Source organism: Trematomus bernacchii, unplaced genomic scaffold (assembly GCF_902827165.1).
Source record: "Trematomus bernacchii unplaced genomic scaffold, fTreBer1.1, whole genome shotgun sequence".
In the NCBI taxonomy this organism is placed as follows: Eukaryota; Metazoa; Chordata; class Actinopteri; order Perciformes; family Nototheniidae; genus Trematomus; species Trematomus bernacchii.
In genome coordinates, this window is record NW_022987698.1 from 13,687,071 (window position 1) to 13,706,263 (window position 19,193).

Consider the following 19,193-nt stretch of genomic DNA (forward strand, 5'->3'; position numbering starts at 1 on the left):
AAACAAGTACAATTTGACCTTTTTAGAGAGATTTAGAAAAATAAAACCACCTCTGGGGTCATTTGGGTGGATTTGCCATATCTCTGGAACCCATCGGTCGATTTTGAACTTTTGAACCGTTAGAGCCAATAGAATCGAGGGGAAGTTCCAAAATCCACCTACACGTTACCATTGAGGAGTGAGAGTGATGCGCACGCAGTTTGCCCAAACCGAAAGCTATGTTACGCTCTGAAAACTAGGCTTATTGCCATAAATATGATGATGGATTATCAGTAATCATTTCAAAGTGACACAGAGACATTGGATTAACCTTCAGCAGCGTTTATATGTGTTGTAATGCCCTTGAACACAACTTTTGATCAGAAAACAGCAAAGGTAAGACATATTTGCCGTTTTGGCCCGGTAAAGTGAAGTTGTGTGTTGTCTTTGCTGGCTTTCGCTGCCGCGAGTTTTGGTCGCACAGGGATGATACTTATACCATTGGAATCTGTGGAATCTCAGCTTTCATATGCTATCGAGTTTGTGCAGATCCGATGAAGTATGACATATTTCTACCGTGAGTTATGTGCTAAGTACGTTAGCACTCTTTCGCTTAGTGCTAATTCAGAGGCTCGGCGTTAGACTTTTGTTTTGTTTCGTTAAAAAAATGTCATATCGTCAGGTAGCTGAGTTTCTTCCCGTTAAGTCGGTATGACACATTCATAGTAAATGTTAAGAAGCCCTGTGACGCTGTTTCTTGCAAGATGTTGCTTGTTGCCCCGGGGGCGGGGGCTCCCGGGCTTAACAGGTTAATTGTTGCCACCTGTGTCCCCTTACCTTGTGTGTATATATAGTCTGTGTCTCCCCTTGTCCTGTGCCAGTTCGTCTTGTCTCACCAAGTCTGCCAGTCATTCCTTGACCTTGTTAAGTATATTTTTGATAGACTCTTTGTGGTCCTTTTTTGATAATCCAAGTACCGTAGATGTTTTGTTTAGCGTTTTTGATCTTATAGTTTCTCAGTTTTGATCCTTCTAGTGAGCGTTTTGTGTTTTTGCCTTTTTATTAAATACTTTGTTAATCCTGACCTGTTTCTGGTGTCGTGCGTTTGGGTCTTGAGCCTTGTGACATTCATAACAGTATTTTCTGTTTTGCTTTAATTGTAAGATCTCAGACTTTTCATTAAAATAACAAGCTTGGAGCTTTCAGACACTACATCTTAAAACCATAAAGCATCAAGAAATGGCAAATAATAGTATAAATAATAATAAATAATATTATTTTAAGAATGATTAACAAATCTACTCTCAAGAAAATGCAGGGCGAGCTCTAGCAATAGACTATAATTATACAAAAAGTAAGAAAGAAAGAAGCAGTACAATCTGCTTGTTGCCATAGTTACCCTCTCTTCAAAGTCGTCGTCACTGTCGTAGAGGTCGTCATGACGAAGCCTCCACTCGTACTCCACGTTCACATGATGGTCGAATTGGTTGGACTGGGCCTGCTGCAGCTGCAAGGACACAACGCGGTTCAGATTTATAATATAAAGAGTAATGCTCAACAGCCACATGTAGAGACATGCAGCGGAGCGACGCCTCACCAGCGCCTCACAGTGGCCGTGCTTCAACCTGCGGCTCACGTCCAGAGCGGTCTCCCCTAACTCGTTTTCTGTACACACACAAACAAATAAAATGTTACTGAGAAGACAGTGTTACTGTCATGACTATCAACAGGAAAATGTGTGTGTGTGTGCTTCTACATTTGAGGACCAGTTGAGAGGAGAGATATTTTTTTAAGAAACTTAGACTTACCATAAATCAATTCCCCAATTAACAAAATTATCCTATATTATATTATTATATTCATATTAAATGTCTTAAAACATTTTTTAAATGTCCATGTTTTCTTAATATATCATCACTTTCTGTATCAGTTCTCACTTTGAAAACTTGTCCTCACTTTTCAATTTGTTTTCTGTTGGTCCTCACATGTACTGTGTACAAATATATATGTGTGTGTGTGTTTTCATTACTGGTGTGTGTGTTGGCCCTGGCTCTCAGCAGCAGCCTCACACAGTCGCTCTTGTTGTGCAGACAGCTGTAGTGCAGCGCTGTGTTTCCTGCGGATGTCTGTGCGTCCACATTTGAGCTGAAGACAAAAAAAAACACACACACACAGGTGGACACAGGTAAACATATGAACACACACTAAGAGGACACTACTCGAAATTGTCAGCAGAAATCACTGACCAGTTCTGAGCTAAGAAGTCTAGGATGTGCAGGGACGTCCTGTCAGCCAATAGGACGGCGAGATGGAGCGCTGTCTCCCCTCTCTCCTGTTGGCATGGAAACAAAATGCTGAGTTTATGTGGGTGTTGTGTGTTGGTTAGTTGAGTTTACCTGTGTGTTTACTGTTGTGTGTGTACCTGTATGTGTGCGTGCAGCGGCTGGCTCAGCTCGGTCCTCTGGGCGTGCTGCTGGATCAGACTGTAGATGTCGCAGCTCTTGGTCGCCTCCTGCAGGCCAAACCGCTGCGCTGCATTCGAGCAGTGGTTCCGCCTCACAAAATAACCGTCCTGATACTTTGACAGGATGAAGTCTTTACGCTCTCCCCTGCACACACACAACATGAATATACAGGTCAACTTTATTAAAATGATGTAAATGGGTTTGTGTTTTCGTGAGGTGAAGCAATTATCATTTCAACATAAGACATGCCTTTATCTAAATTAAAGCAAAAATAATTGTTTAATGTTAGTTGCTACACCTTATTAAAACTGTGACTATGATTTTAATTAATTCCCACTCATGCTCAGTGTGTGTGTGATGTGTGTCTTACATGTGGCTCTCCTGGGACGGCTTCATTGATGGACTCAGCAGGTTTGCCTCCAGTATTTCATTAAAACCAGAGTTACCAACATTCCTGGCCAACTGAAAGAAAGTGGAAATATATAATTGCATCACCACACTACAGAATACATTTAATAACATTAAAGCCTTGGTTCTGAGAAAACAATTGTTTGTGTTTGTAAATGTTCAGGGGATGCAATTGTTTTTTCTGGTTTGCTTTTTTGTTTGCCTTTTTGGAAGTGTATATATGGAAAAGTTGAATTTTATATTGTCGACAATATAAGACATTTATGAGGCATATAAATAACCCAAAAAAACAACAACGGTGAGATGTCAACTAGGACTTCCATGGCATTTAACGAAGAAATATACAATCATACAGGTTTAAATCATTTTGTGTGTGTTGTAACAGCTAAAGATGAAGGATTTACAGAAGAATGAGGTTTGATGTATGTCTAACTCAACACCTAACTTCAGGATGGATTATTGTTGGATTAGCTTGTTAGCTAACAGCGTGGACGTACCAGAAGGTCTGAGGTCCCCAGACTGTCCAGACTCAGAGACTGGATCCTGGAGACGTGGACCCCCATCTCCCTGTGGATCCCCGAACACTCGATACAGGTCAGGATGCCCAGGTTGGTGGAGAGCCATCCAGGATCTACAGAGACAGGAGATTAGATGTTGTCGCCATTGTTAAATATATCATATAAGTTTCTCTGAAATCTAATTAGCGCTGCTTCTAACAATTATTTTCAACATTGTAGAATCTACCATTTATTTATTTGATTAATTAAAGTGAAAAATGCAATTAGGAAAAGAAAGGAAACAATAAGAGAGTACAATAAAGTGGAGACCCTTTAAATAGTGCTACAGTGTTTATGTTATGCATGCTTAAAATATGGGAATTTATCTTTTTCAGTAGCTTTTACTGATTAATTATTATGTCTAGTCTCTATGTATTCCATTTATTTTATGTTTATCATGTGTGTTTCTACAGTATTTTCCAAAAATGGAAGCATTCCAACCCTGTTTTCATGCTCAGTATATTTATTTTAATCCTTTTTGCAAAGCATTTTGTGCTGCTATTCTTGAATGAAAGGTGTCATACAAATACGGTTTTACTATTATTGATTATTTGGGGTTTTCTTTAAACAGCTTACAAACAGGAAACAAAAACACAAACTTGTTTTGTAATGGTAATTAAACAAAGGGCTTACGCATTACTCAATTGACAGGGCATGTTTCACTTTTGAAATGGTATTACACTGATACATTGATAGATAGATAACCTGGAGCTCCGCAGTCACAGCAGTTGTTGTTTCCGGGCATCCGCCGGATGTCTTCAGTGATGGCCCGGGTCAGATCCTCTACGCTGCTCTCCCCTCCTCCCCCCCCTTTAAAGCCCCCGTCCAGGGCCGCACTCAGAGCCTCCTGCTTACTGTTACTGAGCACCGAAATCCAGCTGCACACACACAACACACAACATTTTAAACTTTTTAACGATATTTATCATACAATTTTTTTTATATTTATCATTTATTTTTGACTCACGCCACACATTCAGCGTCCTCCTCTGCCATGAAATGGTAGGTCCGATTATCTGGAGGAAAAAGGTTATATATTATGAAATCAAACACATAATTGTGTTATGTGCATGGTGTACACAGCCAATAACAATTCTGGTTTCTGATAGTTCTGGAGTAATATAACTTCTTAAAACTGAACACTATAATCGGACATCTATAACCAGGGGTGCACACAACTTTCTCAGTGAGGTACAGATGAGTACCTGGAGTCAGTGTTTGGTACTCCAACTTCTGGCGATTGTCAACGGGGGGGGGGGGGGGGGGGGGGTGTTAGTGAAGTACAGCGCTTCGCGATTGTCAACGGGGGGGGGTGGGAGTGGAGTACAGAGCTTCGTGACCGCGGAGCGTGTGAGCGTTGTGATCAGCTGTTTCAGCGCAGGGCTGCTGTACAGACCGACGTTAACAGCAGCCCTGTCTGTGCACACGGAGACCGACTCTGTCGTCCGGTGATCTAACCGCCTTCTGGAAAAGCTTCACAAGTACGTCGGTACGCAAATGCGCTTTGTGACACAAGTTACGGTACGCATTTCAGATTGTTACCTGCGTACCAGTTATGTGCACCCCTGTCTATAATGTACCTAGATGTAGGTTTCTGAAAAGGGCTTAGGGGAAACGTCCTCGCGTGCGTGCGTGTGTGTGTGCGTGATTGCGTGTGTCTTACGGGAGATGAGGTCAAAGCATTTCTTGTCCTCCACACTGGGTTTGACCTGACAGGTGAGCAGGTTTAGTCTGGTAGGAGGTTTATTAGGCTGAGAGAGAGAAAGAGGATGTGATCACTTTGATAACTAAGCTCAAGAGTTCAAATGTATAATCACACAAACACACTTACACACAGACAAACTCACAGTGGCGTGTGCGATGGTCAGGTAACAGTTGTGAACTGAACATTTCCTCTTCTGCCACATTTTTCTCAAGCTGAAACACAAAGACACACAGGATTAGTCCTACCATTATTACTACTTATACTGATGCTCCGTGTATTGTGCGCCTCTTTGTTGTTGTTTTTAATGATTTTATAAAAATAAATGTATTTATTAATATGTATACATGTGCATTTTCCTGTAATAAATAAATGAGCAAAATGAACTATGACTCCCAATACTTTAGTATTGTTACAGCCTAAGTTTGAAGCTTGAATCATTTTAACATTAACTTTTATCCCTGATCTTTATTTTATTTTATGGATTTATTAATAAACTTATTTACATTGTATTATTTTATTGTTCCGAGTACAAAAGTGTATTTATTGTGGTTTTCATTTTCATTTTCATTTTATATGTACTGTATAGCATAGCTGGATGTGTGGTTGTATGAAGGGTGTGTTTTAATTTAAAATGTTTACCCGTCACTCTTCTTGTAGAGGAATCCTGCCCTCTCTGTTCCGTACTGTTTGTCTCCGAGCAGCTGATGCATGCTGTACACCTGCTTAGGTAAAGAGTCCTACAAACACACACACACACACACACACACACACACACACACACACACACACACACACACACACACACACACACACACACACACACACACACACACACACACACACACACACACACACACACACACACATTAACACACCTGTTGAACATTATTATAGTGTTACCACATCAGTGTTTGTGTCTCAGACCTGCTCTGAGTTGACGGCCGGCCTCAGCTGATCTCTGAGGGTCACCAGCTGTTTCTTCTCCTCCTCCTGACGCTGCTTCACCTGCACACACACAACAGATCACCTGAGCCAAATTCATCTTAGTTTACCCTAAAAACCTTGATTTATGTACAGAAATAATCAAATCAAGCAGACATGTTATTTGCATACTTTGACTCCAAATGATAAACTCAATATACGTGTATACCGTGATAAGGACTCCATTCAACTCCTCCATGTACTGCTTCAACTTCTGAGTGGTGGAAACACACTCCTGCAGGAAGCTACACACAGATACAGAAAAAACGGACATGTTTAGGACACGTACATGGGTGTGGGGGGTGTGTGTGTGTGTGTGTGTGTGTGTGTGTGTGTGTGTGTGTGTGTGTGTGTGTGTGTGTGTGTGTGTGTGTGTGTGTGTGTGTGTTCTTACTTATTGTGGCTGTGGTAGTGTTTGATGAGGTTCTGCAGAAGGTCGACGCCTCTCTTCGTCTTTATCTCGTTGACCTTAATCAAATACTAACAGAGAGAGAGAGAAAGAGGAGTGTTTGATGGCTGACCATTTTTAGAGTAGAAAAGTAAAAAGGATGAAAGGGGAAGGAGGAAGAAGGCAAGGATGAGAAGGAGTAGAAGAAGAAGAGAAAAAGGAGCAGAGATTATAGTAGAAAGACAAAAGGGTTGGGTAGATGAGAAGTAGGAAGAGGAAGAAGAAGAAGAAACAACAACAAAGCACAAGGAGGTGAAGGAGGAGGCGGGGTCAAAGATGGAGGCGGAGTCACTGACCTCACACATGCTCAGTTGGAAGGAGCGTCTCTCCTTCTCGAGCTCCTCTGCGATCTCTCCTCCGCTGACCTCGTTCCTCACCATCCCATACTGACGAGCCAGCTCCCTCTTCTCCTTCTCCACCTGCTTACTGCACACACACACACACACACACACACACACACACACACACACACACACACACACACACACACACAAACACACACACACAGACACACACACACACACCACACACACACACACACACAAACACAAACACACACACACACATACCATGTATACATCACATCAGGGGACATTACATTGACTTACATGCATTTCCTGGAGACTTATCCTAACCTTAACCATAACCAACACATGCCTAACCCTAACCCTAACCCTAACCTTAACCAAGTCTTCACCCTCAAATGAATGATTCTCCTTATGGGGACCTCCATTTTGTCCCCATAAGGGAGGCGAGTCCCCACACGTGACTGTGTAAACAGATTTAGGTCCCCACAAGTATAGTAATGCTAGGCCACACACACACACACACACACGCACGCACGCACACACACACACGCACACGGTTGGCAGATCCCAAATGTGCGACTGCAGGTAAGATACCATTACTATTCCCAAGAAAGTTCAACAAAAATGAACTCCTGTCCACTCCACAATATTTGCTTCTTTGCTCACGTAGAATGAGTGGAACGTGAGGTGTGTCTTTAATGCTTTATTCACCCACTATTTACATCTGTCTTTTTTTAAATACCGTAATTTTCGGACTATAAGCCGCGACTTTTTTCCCATTTTTCGACCCTGCGGCTTATATAACGGTGCGGCTAATCTATGGATTTTTACAGCTCCGACGACTTGCTCTGAAAACACGGAGGAGCAAAACAACAAACGAGTGAAACAAAGCGTATATTAAAGCCCGGGAAATATACCCGTTTTGACGCTGTTTCAGGAGCGCCTCTAACATTGTTTTGAAGGCCTGTTGCTAGCGGGGGATGCTAGCGGGGGATGCTAGCGGGGGATGCTAGCGGGGGATCCTCGGGCTAGCCCTGTAGACACCGGGCCGAGAGAGCGCAAGGGACCGGGACAGGAGCTCCGCGGGATAACGACCAGGTTTGACTGACCCTGCCAGTCCTATCTTATAACACAAAGAAGACGTAACCTCTCCTAAGTTTGAAAGTTGAAAAGTTTGTGTGTCTGAAACGCTATGTGATACAGTACAGTTTACACAGCACAGTACATGTTCTGTAGCTACTATTGCACTAAATGGTAACACTTGAATACGTTATGCAAATATGCAACTTGTTTGTTGAAATGTTAATAAATGGGAGCTTCCTCAAACAGCCATCTCTTTCCCGACAATCCCCTCTGTGCACGAACCCTTAGATATGGTAATTAAACATTAAAACACCTGCGGCTTATAGTCCAGTGCGGCTTATATATGTACACATCATTCAATTTAGCTGCTGCGGCTTATATTCAGGTGCGCTTTATAGTGCGAAAATTACGGTAGGTCATTTTTGTAATAGAAATAGATCCTGACCCCAGAATTAGGATCCTTAACACAGGACTATCCACATCAAGACGCTTGATCAGGTTTCTCTAAACCTCGTAAAACATAACAAACAAGGTTTCTGAAACCGTAGTCGTGATGTTAACTGTCTCAAAACTAAGAAAACAGACTGACTTGTGAATTTAAACCCTTTTGGTGTTCTTGAGATCATTTTGTTTTATCATCACTCACAATCTGCTCTCATAGTCCCTCCACGCTTTGTCAAAAGGTTTCTTCAGATCCTACAAAGAGACAGAAGAGGAGACAGGATGTTAGGTTCTCTTTTGAGAGGAGGCTGTAATCATTTCAGTTAGGAAGCACCATCCTATAAGAAGTCAAAATTGTAAAAAACGAAACTGTGTTGAAAGGTTTTTTCAGTCAAGTGATATGTACATTAAAAATGAAGTTCTCACCCCCTTCACCTCCCTCAGGTCTCCTTTAACCAGAGAGTCCAGGAAGAAGTTGATGTTGTGGAGCATGCTCTTTAACTGCACACCAAAACACAAAAATACAATTAAAGTAACTTCCCCTGTCAACACAAATAAAAACATGCTAGACAGACCTTGGTAATAAAAGATAACTCCCAGCATGTTGTTAATTGAAAGGTAATATTGAGTGGGCAGGAGACAAACCACCACAACCAGTTAGATGTTAAACAGATGTTTCTCAATGGAGTGTTGAATGGACCAGGTCAAAACTCATTGACAAATTGGGATCAAAATGGTTTTAAATCAGATGTTTTTCCAATTGACGTTCGGAAAGGACCAGAGCCAAATACCTCTGAAGAAGGTCAAGGTTTCCAATTTGATTTTGAATGACTTTCCAAAGTTAAGTAATTAGGTGTTTGAATTGGTGATTTTCCAGGGAAGTCTATAAGGGACTGGAAGGACACAGATGGTGTTTATGTGTAATCAGAGGTTATTCCAATAGAAATTGGAATGTAGCCATTAAGAGCCCGTTGGCTTTAATAGTGGGCTTTAATGTAGTATTGAATAGACAATGAAGGATTAATCAAAGGTTTTTTCAATAAGGGGGTTTCTCAAAAGAGTTAAGAATAGACTAGCTAAAAGACCACTGATTATTGATAAAAATGTCCAAATCAAATGTTTGAATCCAACTGTTAAACTATAATTGTTTTGAACAATAGGTATACCCAATGTAGGATGGAAATTAGCAATTAAGAGTTTTTTAGTTAAAAAGGGCTGGTCCATGCCAGACTCCTTTGAGAAAACATCCAACTAAAACCTTCTGATTGGATCTTAAATTAGGAGCTCTTAAGCTCTTAAGAATTGTTTAGGGAGGGAATTTGTGTTTGTGAGGGAGAGAGGAGTCTACCTTTGGGGGAAAAAACCCATTACCTGCTTTTTTGGTAAGACCTCCTTTATCTAAAGGGAAAACATTGTGTTCTGACGATCATAATAATCGAGCAAGCCAAGCCTGGGTTTTTTAGCTTTAGATACTGTCTGGTAAATTGGATTCCTTCCTCTTTTGTTGGATAATGCAACAGGTATGTTGTTTTCTAAGTCAATTGTGTTTGGGCATTTAAATGCCCAGTAAGTGTAATCCTTTGTTGTGGGGGTTTAATTACAAGCCAAATTGTGAGACTATCCTCTTTTAGCCAACCAAGCGTACCACAGAAGCTCCAGGACTACACTTGCTTCTTAGTTTAAAATGTAAGCTGATGTTAAACTGTATACCGTTTTATATCTTACCAGGTTCTTCATGGGAGAGAGGAGGTCTTTGGAGAAGTCGGCCAGACGGCAGAAAGCTGATCCGACCTCCGTCTCTCCGTTTGAGTGACAGTTCACCGACAGCTTCTCCATCGAGTTAATGTACTGCTCCAGGTGAGAGACATGGTCTGCAGAGAGAGGGTGTTAGTAAAGGAAGTAACAGGTGTGTGTGTGTGTGTGTGTGTGTGTGTGTGTGTGTGTGTGTGTGTGTGTGTGTGTGTGTGTGTGTGTGTGTGTGTGTGTGTGTGTGTGTGTGTGTGTGTGTGTGTGTGTGTGTGTGGGTGTGCGTGCGTGCGTGCTGTGTGCGGTCGTGCGTGCGTGTGTGTGTGTGTGTGTGTGTGTGTACCTTGTCCTGAGGCATATTTGGCTTTAGCAGCTTTCTTCATCTTCTGCAACACCAAGCGGTCACTGTCCAAAACCTGAACACACATACACACGTACATGAATATTTAACAGTTTCATACATTCATGTTTTAATCATCACTCTGGAAAATCTGCTGAACGTGTGTTTGTGTGTATGTGTGTATGTGCGTGTTCATGTAGAAGCCCTAATTCACCTGCTGACTCAACACACACACACACACACACACACACACACACACACACACACACAGAGGACAAGCTTTGTTCTCTGACACAGGCAGCTGCATTCCTGCGTTACACCGAGAGCTCTGTCTTTCTGCGTGAATCAGACTACACACACACACCTTTTTCACAGAGGAGATTTTGCCTTGTCATGGTAGGACGAAGCAAAGAACAAGTATTGCAGTAAGCCATGACAGTGTGACAGTGAGACGATATTACATTTACCAGGGAATAGCATGACCTGAAGCAGCTACATGGGATCTAGCAATCATTAATTACAAATAAAACATCTGGATTGTTTTATGATGTTAACGTCATCTGTGCATCAATGAGATGATTTCATTTCATTTTAGGTATTTAATTCACAGGATTTGAAAGCTCTGTGTGGTTTATCCATAAACCGTTTTTAAAAGGGATAGTTCACCCCGAAATGCAAACAAATGCATATTTTGTCACACACACTCCCACAGGGATGTTAGCCTTTGCAGAACATTTAAATGCACAAAAGCCTAGGCTATATAACACACTACAGGAACGGGAAAACACCAAAACCATAACAGGGCCTCTTTAGGAATATATCAAGGATCAAAGGACTTATTTCTCAATAAGATTTGAAAAAAACGTGTTCATGCATTTGTTTTCTGGAGACCTGTGCCTTCACAGGTCTCCCTAAAAAGAAATTAATTAGACAGCTGCTGCTTGAGTCCTTGCTAACACCAAGAATGTGGATCACATCACTCTGAGGACTTCACTGGCTTCCTCTCTGTGAAATAATTTATTTAAAAATACTGCTACCGGTTTACCAAGCACTGCAGGGCCGAAATAGATGTCAGATCTTCTGCTACATTACAAAGCACTCTCGTGTCTGCCTTCTGTCCCCAGAATCAATACTAAATATAGCGTTAGTTTGTTATGCTCCATATATCTGGAAGAAGCTCAGGTCTGCTCCAACTCTCACATTTTTTTAATCAAGGCTCTTTGTTTACTGCTGCCTTTTACTCTATAAAAGTTTTTCATTTCTTACAACGCACTGTAACTATTATTGTTGTGATTCGAATTTTGGAATCTTACTACACCATAAACATAAGCAAAGAATAACAATATTATCTTGATATTTACAGAACAAGAGAAAAATCCTGTCAATCATATTCTCATTTATTTTTTGATATTGTGCATGACACTAATATTTGATATTTTAATATAAATTGTTGTCGATATACCAGTATATAACAACATACCTTTAGTCTCTTTAATGACTGCTCTTATTGTATTTGAATAAAGCCCTTTTAAATTGCCTTGATGCTGAAAAGCTATACAAATACATTTGCCATTCCCTTTTAGTGTAATTCTTTTCTTTTTTTAAGCAAATTGTAATTCCCAACTTTCTATGCTCCCACGAATGCAGCATCAGCATGCGGGTTAGCAGATGATCTGATATCCTCATTAATAACCATCTCTCTGGCTCCTCCTCATTACCATTAAATACAAAGACAATGAATACTAACGAGGGATAATCTGTTTCCGTGGTTACATATGCCAACACTGTTGGGGGTGAGAAAAAAAAGCGGGGGGGCAGTTGTAGGTTCTTTTTTTTTAGGGCAGTCGAGGATCAAAAGTCTTCGGGTCAATGACTCCACTGACCAATTGTGTGTGTGTGTGTGTGTGTGTGTGTGTGTGTGTGTGTGTGTGTGTGTGTGTGTGTGTGTGTGTGTGTGTGTGTGTGTGTGTGTGTGTGTGTGACACATCTGAAATCTGAACGGCACCTTGCTCAAAACAATGGGTCTAATTTAATTGTAAAACTAATACAAATAGGAAATAATTCAACAACTATTTAAATGATGGATTAATTGTTGAACTATTCAGATAAACAAGAAATCTGAGGATGTGAGCGTGGACTCTGCAAGGCCGGATTAAAGTGAGAGGAGCCCCCCTGAGGCAAAACATTAGCCATGAACATGTCAACCATGAAATCAGCTCTTAGCCAAACATTCACACAGCGACTCAAACCTGGTCCAACTAACTTCTAGACCTGTGAGGATATTCATTAACTTTCTTCTATCATGCTTTTGTTTTCTGGATCAGATATTGTAGGAAATCTATTAAAATACAGTTAAAAGTATTAACGTTTGTTTTGGTCATTGCAGTTTGGGGATTTCCTTGTTGGTTGTTTGTTTGTTGGGATATTTTGTTTTATATTCAAAAGAAGATGGAATTATTTTCAGAAACTAAATATTTTTTGATAAAAAAATGAAATTAAGATAAATCTCAAATGTTACTAAATTCCAAATATTACTTATTGGGGGGCCCTCAGGTAACTTTTGCCCCAGGGCCCCCGAGCATTTCATCCCCCCCCCCCCCCCCCCCTGTCAGTACTGACCTCCTCCAGCAGGTAGACGGTGTTCCTGCAGCTGATCATCTTGGAGGTGAAGGAGGAGGTGGTGGGGGAGCTCCAGTCCTCCTGGACCTCCTGCACGAAGTCTGACACCGACACGCACTCCGGCATGGTGCTGCTGAGCCCGGGACACACCGGGACCACCCGGGCCTCTCAAGTCCGGGACTGACTGATCAATTCCACACAAAAGACCCGTGGAACCAGGAAAAAACCTGTTATTATAAATAATAAAATAATGTGAATTTAAAAACCCACTGTGCAAAGGCGAAATAATCCCATTAGTGATGTTCCCACAGTCCCGTGAAGAACGATTAGCATTAAGATGTAAAATCGGTAATTAAAGACCTGATCCGGTGCTTCCTTCCTCAGTGTGACTTCACCGCAGCATCAGCCTCCTCTTCCTCCAGACAAAAGGTGATCAGATACAGCAGCAAATAAACATTAACAGCAGATTCCGCAGAAAAGCGATGACATTAAAAACAGTCCCGGGTCATAAGAGTGTTAAACGCAACGATGTTTCCCCGGTAGAGCCGCTTTATCCAGGGATGAACCCATGAAACCCGCCCGGGTCTCTCGGTGTGTGAACCGGCTGACAAAGAGCGGAGCAGCAGAGAGGAGAACCGGAACCCTATGCACCGGGACCGGGTTCAGAGGAGGGAATCAAACCGGTGTCTTCTCTCCGCTCCTGTAACAGCTTTATGTCTTTTCATCATCAGCTGATTTCTTTTCCTGCTTTTTTTTTCTTCTTTATTCAAACCGCATGGAGAGGCGCGTTCACGTTGAGCGACGGTGGCGGGGCTCTTTGACGCGGGAGCGCGCAGTGCTGACCGAGCAGAGGTAAACCCCATTACATCAGTGTGTTGTCAACTCATTCATTATTCATGTCAAACCTGCTGAAAAACACATTTCTACTGTAATAGGAAAATCGAGGCTGTTATTGAAATCTGTCTTTCTATAAAAATAAAAATAATTTTTTCAACCAAAAAAGGAAAAGAACAAACAAATAAATACAAATAGGATTCATTTGATAATCTTTTTATTTTATTTTTGAATACATTATTTCGTTTTTTGCTTTGAAAAAAACCATTTAATATTAATTTTATATATTAAAAAGAAAAAAAAGTCTGCACTACAGCAGCATTTGTGAGGCTGAACTTGGACGGAGATTTTAGCTAAATGCTATGCCGATATTAATCAGGTTCTTGCTTTATATATAAATATATTTCCAACGAATAATATATTGTTCCTATTTTTGAACTTATGGACCATAACATGTTTATGTTGCTTACTTGTGAGATATTCTTTTAAACATATTATTGATCATTTTTTGATTCTGCTTCCCTGGAATTATGCAAATAAAAAAACATTAATCTCGAACTTTACCATGTAACATTTGTATAAGGCAATAAACCAAAAGTAGAGCAGAGGATGATGGGAATGATATTAGTTTTGCAGGTTTTTGGATGTCAATAAACGGTATAGACACAATATGAAAAGTTTCTACATATCCTTTGTGTAACAAAGTCGTACAGACTCATCACTAACATGGAAATCCTCTTTTGCATGTAAGTAAATTGAGCTATAATCTTATTTATTTATATGAATAGCTTTCCCTTTTCTCATCAAATGTGCAATACTAATGAATAAACTTACTTGCACTTCATACACACAATCATCTTCTTCATAAATGTATTTAATTCTACATTTTACTTATGTCATTCCATCTTATATCCTATACTGTCATTTTATACTATTTATTTTACATCTAGGGGTCTTATGACAACTACTGCCTTGAGCTCTGGTCCAATACATTTTAGTTTTATTTACCAACATTTGTTTAATATATAGATATACTTGGAAGTGTTTAGGCTACATTCCTCCCGACATGAATGTCGGAAACAAATTCCATAGCTATCCATCCAATCGTTTTTGAGACATTTCATCTAATTCCCCAAATGTAAACCTTATGGCGGCCTTAGACAAAAGGTCAGAGGGTTTATCCTCTGGGGAACATGAATGTCTGTACAGAAATATAACGTAATCCATCCAAAAGTTGTTGAGGCATTTTGGTTTGGATGGGGGTCAATCGTCTGATATTATTTCCCCTCTAGTCTCTGAGGCAATGACCCAGAGTTTGTTTCAGTGTTATCTGGCATCATCAGAGGAAACATTTAGAGCACTTTTCTATAAACAAACCCTTTCTAACTTCCTGTTCATAAGCCTGAAGACCAGCACAAAGTCTTACTTTAATTCCATTCCCCTCACATTCAAAAAGCCAACTGTTTTCTCTCAAAATGTATTTTATTAGGAGAAGTTAGTTTGTTGGCTCTGCTTCCATGAAATATCTTGATTTCTTGATATTAATTAAACATGTGATTTAACTAAGTGTTGTGCGCAGGAGATAAGTACCTCATATGAATATCAAAGATAACTGCTCTTAAATTGAATTGCTCTTGAACCTAGCAAAAAATAAAACGCTTTTGAAATGAAGTCCCACTACAGAGAAGTGGAGGGACCTAGTGGACAAGTCAAATACATGGTGCAATTTACATCGAAAATTAGGGGCATGCGGACTTTCAATGTGGCAAATATTACATTTGTATCTGGTCAAAAGGCTCAAGAGGGAGCACAGTTTGTTTTTCTTTCTTTTTTGTGTGTTTTTTCTCTGTTGTCTAATAATTTTCAGCTAACGTTCATATTGAACAAACTGGTAGAGATTAGAATATGAAATTCAGTCTGAGTCAGTGCAAAGTTAAACAGAAAATATTCATTTTTATTAACTTATTTACCTTCAATATATAAAATGTAATCAACAAAAATAGAGTTTTATACAAGTTAATTATGTTTTATTTCTTTTGAGTGCGACACGGCAAACTGTCTTCAATTTACATGATATAAATATGTGTATTACAATTTGCAGTAATTTGTGTCTATATAAATGAGGATGCTGGGTAATGTAGTGCAGTCAGCGTAAACATAATAAATCATGAGTTTAACTGATCAGACTAAGTAGTGAATGCGATGTACAAGTAACATGTAAAAGTAACATGTAATGTAGATCAGTCCAGGAAACCTGAGACAGGCTTCTTCATCCTTTGATGATGATGGAGGCGATCTGCTGCGGCAGCGTGTAGATGATGAGCCCGAGGAAGAGCGTGAGGATGGCGAGGATGACCAGAGCGATGATGAACTTCTTAAACTTCTTCCAGATGAGGAAGATAAAGGTCTTCATCGGGTTGATGAACCAGGTGAAGCTGATCGAGGGACGACTGCAGGAGAGGACAGGAAACAGTTTAACAGTTTTATTATTATGAATGTGTGTGTGTGTGTGTGTGTGTGTGTGTGTGTGTGTGTGTGTGTGTGTGTGTGTGTGTGTGTGTGTGTGTGTGTGTGTGTGTGTGTGTGTGTGTGTGTGTGTGTGTGTGTGTGTGTGTGTGTGTGTGTGTGTGTGTGTGTGTTTGTGTGTGTGCGTGTGTGTGTGTGTCTCATACTTTGGTTTGTCCAGAGGCTCTGGCTCTTTGCGGGCCCGTCCCACAGGGTTAGCCTCCGCCTGCTCCAATGTTACCAGCTGCAACTCTGCCTCCACCTTCCCCTAAACACACACAAAAACAATTTTATATATACATTCAATCACACACAAAAAATATATAAATTAGATTATGTGAGTGGAAAACCTGATCAAATCAAGTATTCTGATTCAAATCCGTACTTTGTGGAATAGCATTAGCATTATTAGCATATTGTTGTTTTCTCGTACCATTAGCAGGAACGTGCTGCCGCTGCTGTCGGTGAACTGGATGTCCTCCTGTCTCATGGCACTCCTCTTGTCCTTCTTCTTCTTCTTCTTTCCTTTTTTCTTGGCCTCCTCCTTCTCCTTCTCCTCCCTCTCGAAGTCCTCGGCTGTCTTCTGGCGGATCAGCGGCCACCAGCCCTTCATCTTCTTGGCGCGGAAGATGGAGAATCGAGGGCTGGCCCGATCCTTCGCCATCGTGATCGTACACTTAGTGGAGGACTTTGCCGCCCGCACCATGTCGTTCAGACGCAACTCTATGGATCCTGAAGGAGAAAGGATGATGAGGATGAGGATAAGTTGTAGTTTTTTAGAAGACATGGTTGTCATATGAAAATAATTTGCTCTGTAATGATATGGTGAAAATGTTTTTAACCAACTTTTCCCCTGAAAATGAAGAAAAAACTCAGTCTATGTAAAAAACGCACTGAAATGAATTTAAAGGGTCAGTCCACCACAAATAAAAAAAACTTTTAATTGTATTCGTCCATGTTTGAACTGAGATCTTTGTGTTGCTCACAGTGTTAGTTTTTGTTTACATTCATTTAACCTGTCCTTCATCATAAGCCTATTTCAGGAAAGGTACATTTTAAAACATTCTAGACGTTATAGTCTTTTCCGTTGGTGTTTCTCACCCAGAAAGTCATTGGCAGCGATGCGGTCGTAGTCCCAGACCTGCAGCGTCAGAACGGCCGGCTGTCGAAACTCTGACTCCTCCAGAGAGAAGAAGGACTCCTTCTTCTTAAACACCACCTCTTTCTGCCGGGTGAGAGGAGGAGATTTACTCATAACACCCAGATCAGTTTGTTCTTTCTTACAGGGACCACTTTGGAAATATGTCTTAAGTTTTGCTTGTGAAGTATCAAGCATCCTCTTCACTGAGGGGAATATGATCATAACGTTTACTGGATATCTTGAATAAACATTGATATGTTGTGTGGACGACGGAAACGTGACCCTAAAGGTCTAGGATAAACTGGTCAATTCATTATTAAATAATCAAACCAAAGAGGAAACAAGTGTTTTTGTTTCAGCTTATTTAATGGTTTGTTTTTTTAATGCATTTCTCATTTTAAATCATTGTTAACCTAATGCCGTTGGGTTGTGGACTGTCCTGATAAAACAGCACATACGAAAACATGCCCTTGGATACTGTGAAACTATTATGGATGATTTCACAATTCTTTGACTTTAAATAGATAATTCATTTACGCCAGAGCAGGTTGCTATAATCATCAGATTCAGAAGAGAAGTCCTCCATCAGCAGGTGTCTCCAGGTGCATCATGTATATCATTTATTTTGTACCTCTGTAGGAAGGTAGTCGAAGCGAAAGACAAATCTCCAGTTGAAGTTTCCTTCTCCAGTCAGAGAGCTAAAGTGGACGTCAGTCTCCTGTTTTTCCCCGTCAAGTCCTTTTATCCAGCTGCACACAGAACAGATCAGAATAAAGCACTGAGGGGGGAATTCACCAAGACTGGATTGCAAACGCTGATAGTACAATTCAAACCGCAATGTCCCAAGGTCTGATTCACAAAGCATATTGTGTGAGATGTATTACAGCGCAAACACACCATACATTTTTGCAGCTGAGTGCAATTTTCCCTTTCTTGTGCTTGATAGCAATTATCCATGTGACAAAACATAAATGTTTCCTTTGTACAAAGAGCACGGTACGCAGGACAATGGTAATTACATTATTGGAGTGCTAGCTAAATGTCCTGTCCACTGAGGTAGATAGGCATTCTTCAAAACGTAAGAAATGAATTTAAATGTGAAAGACAAAATTAATTTATAATATTAACAAATTAATATCCCAGTCGTACACCTTTAGACTTTTAAAAACATGGCATGATTTAAAGAGCACATATCATTATGCTCATTTTCAGGTTCATATTTGTATTTTGTGCCTCTACTGTGACATATTTCCATGATTTAATGTTCAAAAAGGTCTCCCTCTGGAGGGAAGTCTAGGATTTTAGCCTTTGCAGACCATTTACATGCACAAAAACATATAACACATTACAGGAATGGGAAAACCCAAGGAAGCATACAGTAATAGGGCCCCTTGAAAGCAGGAGGACATAAAATATATATAATTCACTGCACCATTATCAGTTCAAAGTCAGGGCATGAGAGCCATTATAACTGCTCTTTAGTTACCAACAACACTCTGAAGTCACTAATAATCTCACTGCCCATTTTTTATGAAGCTCTTTTGCCCATTTTAAAAAATAATATCTGATTTAAATATGGGCTTATAGAACAGGAGCACCAACACAGCAATTGCTTCGCAGTGCAGTAAGTACT

General features: G+C 40.4%; 2 protein-coding genes across 4 annotated transcripts in view; both read right to left on the minus strand.

Moving 5' to 3' along the window:
• unm_sa1614 (un-named sa1614) overlaps positions 1 to 13,837 on the minus strand; it is a 24,110-nt gene extending 10,273 nt beyond the window's left edge. Inside the window, exons 1-22 of one of the 2 annotated variants that reach the window (XM_034139186.1) lie at positions 13,441 to 13,837; positions 13,081 to 13,307; positions 10,465 to 10,537; positions 10,101 to 10,246; positions 8,802 to 8,876; positions 8,581 to 8,630; positions 6,840 to 6,969; positions 6,490 to 6,575; positions 6,265 to 6,340; positions 6,039 to 6,119; positions 5,754 to 5,851; positions 5,257 to 5,326; positions 5,073 to 5,160; positions 4,377 to 4,425; positions 4,115 to 4,287; positions 3,350 to 3,483; positions 2,815 to 2,906; positions 2,402 to 2,588; positions 2,226 to 2,311; positions 2,009 to 2,124; positions 1,577 to 1,644; positions 1,379 to 1,486 (exon numbers count right to left, since the gene is read on the minus strand). In XM_034139186.1, the coding sequence (XP_033995077.1) occupies positions 1,379 to 1,486; positions 1,577 to 1,644; positions 2,009 to 2,124; positions 2,226 to 2,311; positions 2,402 to 2,588; positions 2,815 to 2,906; positions 3,350 to 3,483; positions 4,115 to 4,287; positions 4,377 to 4,425; positions 5,073 to 5,160; positions 5,257 to 5,326; positions 5,754 to 5,851; positions 6,039 to 6,119; positions 6,265 to 6,340; positions 6,490 to 6,575; positions 6,840 to 6,969; positions 8,581 to 8,630; positions 8,802 to 8,876; positions 10,101 to 10,246; positions 10,465 to 10,537; positions 13,081 to 13,206 (2,112 nt within the window). In that variant the 5' untranslated portion in view covers positions 13,207 to 13,307; positions 13,441 to 13,837. The remainder of the gene's footprint in view (positions 1 to 1,378; positions 1,487 to 1,576; positions 1,645 to 2,008; positions 2,125 to 2,225; positions 2,312 to 2,401; positions 2,589 to 2,814; positions 2,907 to 3,349; positions 3,484 to 4,114; positions 4,288 to 4,376; positions 4,426 to 5,072; positions 5,161 to 5,256; positions 5,327 to 5,753; positions 5,852 to 6,038; positions 6,120 to 6,264; positions 6,341 to 6,489; positions 6,576 to 6,839; positions 6,970 to 8,580; positions 8,631 to 8,801; positions 8,877 to 10,100; positions 10,247 to 10,464; positions 10,538 to 13,080; positions 13,308 to 13,440) is intronic. The other variant, XM_034139185.1, reaches the window with a different exon arrangement.
• Positions 13,838 to 15,842: 2,005 nt separating this feature from the next.
• fer1l4 (fer-1 like family member 4) overlaps positions 15,843 to 19,193 on the minus strand; it is a 51,278-nt gene continuing 47,927 nt past the window's right edge. For both annotated transcript variants that reach the window (XM_034139188.1, XM_034139187.1), the window contains exons 45-49: positions 18,192 to 18,309; positions 17,521 to 17,644; positions 16,853 to 17,151; positions 16,587 to 16,687; positions 15,843 to 16,364 (exon numbers count right to left, since the gene is read on the minus strand). In XM_034139188.1, the coding sequence (XP_033995079.1) occupies positions 16,184 to 16,364; positions 16,587 to 16,687; positions 16,853 to 17,151; positions 17,521 to 17,644; positions 18,192 to 18,309 (823 nt within the window). In that variant the 3' untranslated portion in view covers positions 15,843 to 16,183. The remainder of the gene's footprint in view (positions 16,365 to 16,586; positions 16,688 to 16,852; positions 17,152 to 17,520; positions 17,645 to 18,191; positions 18,310 to 19,193) is intronic.